The 9696-nt window shown below is 39.2% G+C and overlaps 1 protein-coding gene across 1 annotated transcript; it reads right to left on the bottom strand.

Moving 5' to 3' along the window:
* Positions 1-3595: 3595 nt before the first annotated feature.
* Positions 3596-4907, bottom strand: LOC114649445 (trace amine-associated receptor 13c-like). The gene has a single exon (XM_028798934.2). It carries the CDS (start codon positions 4868-4870, stop codon positions 3836-3838), a length of 1035 nt encoding a protein of 344 aa, XP_028654767.2. The 5' UTR covers positions 4871-4907; the 3' UTR covers positions 3596-3835.
* Between the last annotated feature and the right edge of the window lie 4789 nt (positions 4908-9696).

Below are 9696 nucleotides of genomic sequence, written 5' to 3' on the forward strand. Positions count from 1 at the left end.
GCAGGGTTTGGGAGTCAGTCCCATTTATAGTTTTCAGCACCTCAGCGCCGCGAACGGGGACTGGAAGTAGATTGAACTGAATGGATAACCTAAATGAGAGCCAGTAGACATCTATAACTGCCAGTAGTCAACAGCAGACAACAGCACTTGCTAATTATTGAGCTTTGCATCTTCCTTGAGCTTCTCTGAATGTTCTCTTTCCTTTTTACAAGATGATTCTGACTCTTTTTTCCTGTGCAGGACTGCCGTGTCTTCAGTCATCCATCTATCCTATAGGTTAATGGTGCTATTCGAGTGGCCTGTCAATCACTGCAGCTACCTAATTTGCATAAATCACATTCTCAGTGCAGTACAGAACATGAATAATAATATTAATAAACAGCAACAAACAAAAAAAAAAAAGGATCGACAAATAAAAAAGCACGTGTTGACTGATTTTCTTTTTTCTATAACGACACCAAGTTTCAATCAAATGTGTCAAAGCATTTTTGAGATTTTGATGTTTTATTCTCTCTAGTTGCCTCTAAGGATTAATATATCGAAACATCCTTCTTTGCTGACACCTACTGCCCTATATGTACCATCCTGAAAATATCGGCTTTTAACTAAATGTGAAATAGTGTAGTATTTGTGTTGATACGTAAATGAGTGAGTGAATCAGTCAACTTTGCATTATACAGGATCATGACACTCACAAACACAAATAATTTTCTCCTTTAATCCATTATTCATTTACTGAGCTTGTTTAATTCAATTTGTGGTTTACAGAGAGATGGATTCTCTTGAATTAGCGTCAGTGACCAGGCAAGAGTGAATCATGTGTGTGTGTGTCTCCTTCTACAGTAAAGCACACTCGACAACATACTCAAAATTATGATGTATTAGTTTATATTAAAAGTTCAACAGTTTGCCATGCTGAATACTAAATATGTGACAATAGTTTCTTTTTATTTATAGAATACTGTATGCAAATATCCACATAAGTTCACTTTTGATATTGCAACTATAAGTTTTTGAACTGTTGCTCTCACTTGCCTCCTATAGATTATAAAAGATTCCTATTTCAGTTTTCTTCTTGTATACTATGTCTATAACCTCCATCTCATTGTTAAGGTAACTTTAGCCTAATTTTCATCTGGTCATTTTTCAAAATAAAACAGCCTGCAGATTCTGATAGACAATAAAAAAAAAATTTTATTCTTTCTGTGTGGCATGGTATCAAATGCATGGCCTGATGGTTGGGGACTGCTGTTCTAGAATATAGTATATTCAGCATAAAGTGTACCAAATTGTCATAGCATATAGATAGATAGATAGATAGATAGATAGATAGATAGATAGATAGATAGATAGATAGATAGATAGATAGATAGATAGATAGATAGATAGATAGATAGATAGATAGATAGATAGATAGATAGATAGATAGATAGATAGATACTTTATTAATCCCAAGGGGAAATTCACATATTCCAGCAGCAGCATACTGATAAATATATACATATTAAATTAAAGAGTGTTAAAAATGCAGGTATAACAGACAGTAACTTTGCAGTATACCTCCTAAACCTTTTTTTTAAACAGCTGTAATAAGAATGCATTTTCAGGTGACCATCTAACTTAAGAACATATGAAATAAAAAGACAGGCTAAAGGAAAAATGATTAAATAGTAAAATTAGAAATTGCCTTTGAAAATTCACAAATGTTTAGCAAAAAATCTAATGATTGCAGATAACATACTTGTTGACTTGTCTTGGTGACATTAAACTAGCCAATAAGTGTTATTATTTCTGAAATGTTCTGATCCTGGCCTAAAATAAAAAATATTACAAACGGAGATAACATTAAAACATTATGGAAATGTTCCACATGGATGAAGTAAAAGCATTTAATAACTTAGTACCAACAAAAAAATAAAATACTCTAATCACAGTTACTACAAATTTTAGCAAACGACCAATAAACCATTTGAAAGGTGAATAAATACTAAAAAAAAAAAGAATTAAAACTGAGACACAAACAGAAAGTTTTGCTTTTCTTACAATTTTCTTCTCTTGCATCTGAGCTTGTCCCAGTCAGCCACATTTGGCATTTCTTGGAAAATGGCCACTGATTGATCTGTCTAACACATGATTGGATCTTCCTGTTTTGTTTACATCTAACCATTAGGTAGATGATGGTAAGGTCAAATTTGCCCAACTGAGGGAGAGGTTTTAATTTTTCCATTGAATCAGGGGACATGTTTTAGAGAGGCTTTCTGGGAATGTTGTCGTGAATATAGGATATCTGTACTACATGACAAGATGCTTTCATGTCCCAACATCATGTCAACAACATTTGTGTTTATGAATTCTCCTAAACATAATTCATGGCAGGAGATTCATTGATGGGAGGGAACATGTAGAGAACTAGCTAGCAGACAAAGATTTACCTAAAGGAAAATGACACCAGAGACAGAAAGAGGCAAACAGAAACAATAAAAGATGGAGCAGAATCCATGCTGATGTGCAGAGAGTACTCTGACTGGCAGAAAATTTCTGAAAGTACATGTGTGCAAAAGAGTGACTGCTAGGCATGGTACATTCTGTATGTGTGCTTCAAGCCCTGAATGGCACAAAGTGGGACAGCAGTAAGCATCAGATAGATGGCTTGTTTGTTATCATGAAATACCCAGCAGCCGCTAGTGTGACTTGAGGAAATATAGTTCAAGCCACGTCAATGATTCTAATGTAGGATTTAAACCCCTAACAGCCAAAGGCTCACTGAGTGCACCAGCTACATAAGACTGGAGTAAACACTCTCTACAGAGAAAGAGATAACAGAAAAGAAAAAGAATACTTAGGTGTAGAAAATGGACAAGTCACTGCAGTGATGGATACAGGTACAAATGCAAAGACAGCAAGATTCTGCTTACCTTTTATAATCATGCAATGTATGCTATCACTGTGCTTATCTGTGACTTGTGTGGCAAATAAATTCACTTTAAAATAAATACACAGATGTGTGTAGATTTATTTAAGGTTGTAGTCACTATGTGAGTGAGTGCCTCTATTGTTACAGGATATTATGCAAATCATTGTTGTACATAGATTTTATTCCATCCATGTTCATTCCCTGCTTTCTGATAGTCAGGTAATGGTTTTCACTTGAAGAACCCCTGTTAGATGCTACCACACCTTTTCTTACACCAGAAATGAATTGAGCTATAATTTAATTTAAACGTATGGTGTCAGACTCCAAAAGGAAGCAGCAGTCCTAGCATAAATCCTCTGAGAAGTAAGGGCATACACACACTCTCCACAGAGAACAAAGCCTACTTGAGAATTTAACTTTGATCCAAAAAATATCATAGAACAATATTTCAAACAACACTGTTGTCTGACTGCATACAAAACTTCATTGAAAAATATTAATATAATTTGACACATGGAGAAATGTATCAATTTCTTATAAATAATGGCAAATAATTATAAAATATTTATATCAGAAAAAAATGAAACAATCCATCAGCAAAAACATTTAATAACAATAGTTTTTTTTAAGAAACAAACTTTTATTTTATGTCAGTGTTTTCTGCATTACATTAAGAATCATTCCAAGTTTCAAGCTCATGGCTATAATAACTGAAGCACAAACAGATTAAGGAACTTGCCCAGGTCAAACACAGAATAAGGATGGGCACTAAATTGACAACTCTGTAGTCTGAAGTCCATTGACTGCACATCTGAATATTCTTTATACTTACAAACTAATAACACAGATTAATTTATATATTTCTTCAATTTCTTTATATTCTCTTTCCAATTTGATTCTCAAAAGTGTAAAAAAAAAGATCTAACTGTTTACAGCAAATAAACTAATTAGTGACGATTCAGGATTAAATATTTTTAATGTTACAATGAGTTTTACTGACTTTTGAAACCATGGGTAAAACAAAGCATAAATTATTGGATTCATGCCAGAGTTTAAATAAACTAGCCATGTCAAAATACTAAATAGTATATTAGGTATAGCTACGTTGGTATAAGTATCAACGATTGAACATATATAATATGGTATCCAGCAAAAGAGAAATACTGATATTGCAATTCCTAACGTTTTTGCAGCTTTTCTTTCAGATTTTTTTGGTGTCATCTTTTGCTGAACGAATTGTGTATTTTTTTGCTGATTAGCAAAACTAATTATCTTTAAATGTCTCTTTGCAACAATAAATATTTTTGAGTACAGATGTACTATTATAGAACAAGGAATAAGAAAAGTTATAATAAAGTCCACCAAACCCCATGATTCAGCATAGAATCCTTCACATTCTCCTACACAAATGCTGGCATTCCCCGAAGTAACATAAAATCCTTTGAAAAACATAATCACCCACGTGTAGAATATTGACGAGAACCAGCTAGTTGTAATACTTAACTGTGTAACAGGAACTGTAACTTTAGCAGAATAAAGTAAAGGATCACACACAGCAATATAGCGATCAATAGCTATAAATACCAAATTACTCATAGAAACAGAGGTGAGCATGCAGTCAATCACAAAATTTAAATAGCAAAATTTGTCGCCAAAATACCAGCAGTTGTCAATGATTTTTATTATCCTGAAGGGCATCAAACTAATTCCAACCAAAAAATCTGCTACAGCAAGTGAAAGTACAAGGAGGTTACTTGGTGTGTGAAGCTGCTTAAAATGCGAGACAGAAATGACCACCAGCAGGTTTCCAAAGATTGCAAGCATCACAGAAACTGTTGAGAAAATATATAACATCACATATACTTCTGGTGATCGTGTTTCTCTTAGGCAAGATGCATTATCCAGTGGAAAACAATGCTTTACAAGCTGCTGAGAGTTCAAATTAGTGTTATCCATTCATTTCCCTTTCATTATTATTATACCACTCCTTTGAGTTAACAACAAGGAGTGAATGTCTTAAGAGCACAAGCAGCAAATATTTATAGAGGCATCAGAACAGGTTTCTAGAATTCTCATGAGATTGCATAATGAAGCTAGAGAAATTACATGTTTGGATGCATAGATGATGTAAATTTTTCAATGATTTATGTAAGGCAGTGATTCACAGCCTTATCACTGGAGTACCACTGTGACTGTTGTATTTTGTTTAGAATGGTTTTGTAAAGAGAAATTCAATTGCTAAATTTCTTGTTCAGTCAGCATGTTTGTCAGTTAGGTCTGACTACTGATTAAAGTATTAGAGTGTAAAATTAAATGATTGACTCACTGAATGACCACAGTAAATTAATATGATTGATCTAAACCTGCACTCAACCATAGATGGTATTCATTAAGGAAACAGGGCTATAAAAATATAGATGTCTGTGTGTTGGATAGATTGCAATGGAATTAGAGGGATTGGGCCAATCGGCTTGAACCATTGTTTGGTCCCCACCTAGCTGTTCTGAGGGAGAGACAGAAAACCTAGTATTTAATGTCAAATCTTAATTTTTGCCTAAACAGGAATAAACAATATATAAGAACAGCAACTATTGCAAGAGTGGATGGATAAGCACAAAAAAACACAGTGGCAGCATCTCAGATTATGAGTGATATGCACACATACATAAATATACACACACACACACACACCCGCACACACACACACACACACACACACACACATATATATATGGTGAAATAAACACAGACAAACAGATTAAGATTTGTGGGACAACAGGTGACACCATTTAATGTCAAGCATTTAAAATATGAAACTCTGTCACTATTGATGTTTTACTTCTTCAGGCTGGTAATGTGAGTTCCTTCTTGAAGAGCTAGCAATCTGGTCGTGAATGATGTTGAACTTCCTGTTGCTGTGTTATTTGGGCCAAGGAAGTCAAAAGGGAAGGGGTGAAGATGTGAGACCTAAGCTGGCTACTATAGTGAGGAGCGGACCTAGCCGAGAGGTCATATACCCAAGGCAGAGTTGTTAGGGAGGAAACCCCTGAGATGGACCACTTTAAAGCAGTAGCCTAGTAGTTCAAGAAACTGGCGAGTCTCCTGCGGATGATTCTCTTTATGAGTAGCCATCCATTGCAGAACTGCATGATTCGTGAGAAGGGCAAAGCTCTGATACAGGAGATAATGCCTTAGCTTCGTAACTGATTATTTAAAGCAGAGGCCCCTTGTTCTAGCACTGCATACATAGTTTCTGAGTTCAACGGTTTCTGGATTACGTACAATATGGGCTGATCAGCTCAATTGACAGTCTGACTTAACACAGCTCCCAGGCAAGTCTCAAAACTGTCCATCTGGAGAAGGAAAAGAAGAGGAAAGTTAGATGCCACTAGTATGGATGCTGATATCAGAGCCTGCTTTAGGTCATTGAATGTGGTTTTTGTGGAGGAACTGCCAGACTTTCGTATCAAGCACATTAAAATGCAGCCCTTTTGGAATAGCTTGACAATCTTTTCTTTGTTGTGTGGAGCAGATGTGAATTCTTTTTTACTTTTGGGTTCAAATGCAAAAATCTGCATTATGAGAATAAATAATCTGTTGTTTGTGTCTGTGTATGTGTGTGTGTTTTATTTTTCTCGAACTCTGAGATTAGGATGCGTGATTGACTTGAATCACACTCTATAATTACAGTTTGAAACCCTGGATCTCGACCAATGTAAGTTCTTGCATTTACAAGGGTAGAACTTTCCTTTATTAAAAACTGTATAGTTAAAATCTCGGGGTACGATTTATTAATTTCCAGCATTCCGTGTGAGCTTTGCCATTTTCAGGTCCATTCTTTGTCAGCACAGAAACTGAAGGCAGCTTCCTTTGTCATGTAGTAATTAAAACATATACTGTAGTTTCCTGCAGACACCCTAATGTAGTCTGCTTGCATCCTGTCTCAGCTGCCCTAGGTTACTTGAAAAAATGACATTACATAATAAACTTGCTAAATGTGCTTAATTACTTTAAGATATAAAATTCAAACTTCATAACTATTAAAAATATCAAAGAAGAACAGATTAATTACCACAATCTATATATATAAAATTCTTTTCGCGTTTGAAGCGGAAATGACATATGACCACGCGATATGGAAATTACGTGTGAAACGGAAATTACGTATGACCATGCGATTTGGAAATTATGTTGAGAACAAAGTGGACGCTGGGAGCCACGGAATGTCAGGCTGCTCTGCCGGGTTGAGAGCTTCACAGTTTTGGGCAGCGTCCTCTCTTCTCGCACTGTTTGTGACACTTCAAGTGCCCCGTCTGCTCCTGGGAGAGTGGAAATCTTTGCGAATGAGTGTAATTGGTGCCATCGAAGCAGGACTCTGTTTGTAAATTGCCCTGCACGACTACTTACTGTCCCTTAAGGTGAGTTTGGGTCACTAAAACCCCGCAACATTCAAGGCTGCTTTTGTAATCAATTATTTTAAGAAGATGGAGAGTTTACATCTAAGAAGATGTACAGACTTCTTCATGTAAAGTGTTGGACTTGGGAATTGTTTGGAACTTCTGCCAGTTAAGCACGGAAGGGCAGCGTCCACATTTATCAGAATTATTTTTCTCTTGAATCACAGGCACATAGTGCAAGGTTGTCAGGTGCTGTAATTCCTTTTTGTATTCGGTGAGACTCGCACCGACCAATTAACCTGTTCCACATCATCCCTCCGTAGGCACACAATGACGTGAACGTGTTGTCACACACGTGCGCATGGGAAACAGCTGAAGGGCCTAGACACTTGTAATTCTACGCCAGGCCAGGGGGCGGCGGAGTGTACTGAGTGTACTGACTATCTCTCTCAGTCCCCGCCTCTGGACGGCCCCAAGGATGATGTCACTTCTGAACACCAGGATACCACTCCCACTTCCTGCAACAAAGACGTCATTTCCCTTCTGGGCCTTTAAAACTGCCATCTTGCCTCAGTACAGGCAGTTCTGTTTTGGACTCTGAACGATTCACTTCGTGTATTTAAAAAGAGCAATTGCAGCCAAGCATAATATACGGGTGGCTGCCCCAAACCTTTGTGATGTCTTTGACTCATTCTTGTTACAGTGGCATAGCTGCAGGATGCAGCTCTCCCAGAAGAAACCGGGAAGGAACCCTAAAAGTACTCAGGTAGGAGAGTACCGGGGCCGTGTTTCCGGGTGGGTGGCGTGCTCAGCGGTCCGGAGTGGCACGGTGCAGGCTTCGCTCCCACCAAGGGAAAATGATCCCCTAATCCTACACAGGGAGAATGTGGAGGAGACCCACCGACGTGGGCTGGTCCCTGGGGGGAAAACGAAAAGGGCTTACTATGTTCTCTCAGAGGAGAGGACTGGGCCGCCCGTCGGGACCAAGATCCTAAAGACACATGGGCTGTCCCCAGACCAGCAGGTAAAAATATTACAGACATGGGAATATGATCCAGAGAGATCAGCCCGGGAGCAAACTTATGCTCTCTGGGAAACAGTGGCTCAATGGCTGAGGCCCTTTGAATTAAACACCCGGCAAATTGTGCAGCAGGTATCCTGCTTTATTTTGCTACAAGGTCTTCCCAAGAACTTTGCCCAGCCGGTCTGGGGAGACTTCCATTCAATGGACGAGCTCATAGCTCAAATAAGCATTAAACCAACCTCACAATCTGTGAGAGCAGAACGGTCCTCTAGTGGACTCCATAGGGATTATGTCCCACTATATAAGTCCCTTCCATATAACCTGAAGCCTGTTCCGATGTCCCCGGGGCGCGGGGTGGGCCGCTCGCGCGGGAGCATGGGGGAATGCGAGTGGAAGGGGGGAGGACGGTTCTGTGCACTTACGAACCCCCTGGCTATTGGGCATACGAGGGTGGTAATATTCAATGGCTTTAAGGTTACAGTACTGTTGGATACCGGCAGCAACATGACCATTGTTGATTGTTGTTATGTACTACCGCGACAGAGAACGAGAAAAAAGACCAGTATTCGCTGTATACACGGCGAAACACAGTCATATAAAATCGCCCTGTGTGTCATCAGCTTTGAACAAACAGTGAGAAAGATCCCCGTAGCGGTTCACCCTTACCCACCATTTCCGGTGATACTAGGGCGAGACTGGTGTGACAATAAATGCGGTGTACTAATATCCACTCATCGTAACTCTGTAGGCCTAGTAATAGAAGGAACGAATCCCTCTCAGGCTGTTTCCACGCCGTGTATCTTGCTGGGGGAAAGAGATACAGAAGACTCCGAGGAGGACGGGGAGCTTCCTTGGCCGTCGCACATAGATACGTCATCAACCAGGGCCTCGACGAGCCGGAACGACTCCCCACCCCTTGAGGTCAGACCGGACCCTCTCTCCGACTTACACTTCCAATTTAATAAAACGCCGGCATCTTTCAGGAGAGAGCAATGGAATGACGACTCCCTGAAGTTTGCTAAAAATGCAGTCGTGCTAGCCAATGGCCAACGCACTCATCTGCCCACACCTCGCGGCCCTCACTTCATACTTGACAACGATCTGTTATATCGAATAGCTGATCATGAGGGCGGGGTGCGGAAGCTGTTGCTAATCCCGCGAACCTACCGGCGGCAGGTTTGTGAGTTGGCACACGCGCACCTCCTGGGTGGCCATCTAGGCACCGAAAAAACTCTGGAGCGGATTAAGCTCAGATTGTATTGGCCGGGAATAAATGAGGAGGTTCGCCGTTTTTGTATTTCTTGCCCAGAATGTCAACTGCGGCAAATTCCTAGGAGGGACCGCGCTCCTCTCGTTCCCCT

This window comes from Erpetoichthys calabaricus, chromosome 3 (genome assembly GCF_900747795.2).
Source record: "Erpetoichthys calabaricus chromosome 3, fErpCal1.3, whole genome shotgun sequence".
In the NCBI taxonomy this organism is placed as follows: Eukaryota; Metazoa; Chordata; class Cladistia; order Polypteriformes; family Polypteridae; genus Erpetoichthys; species Erpetoichthys calabaricus.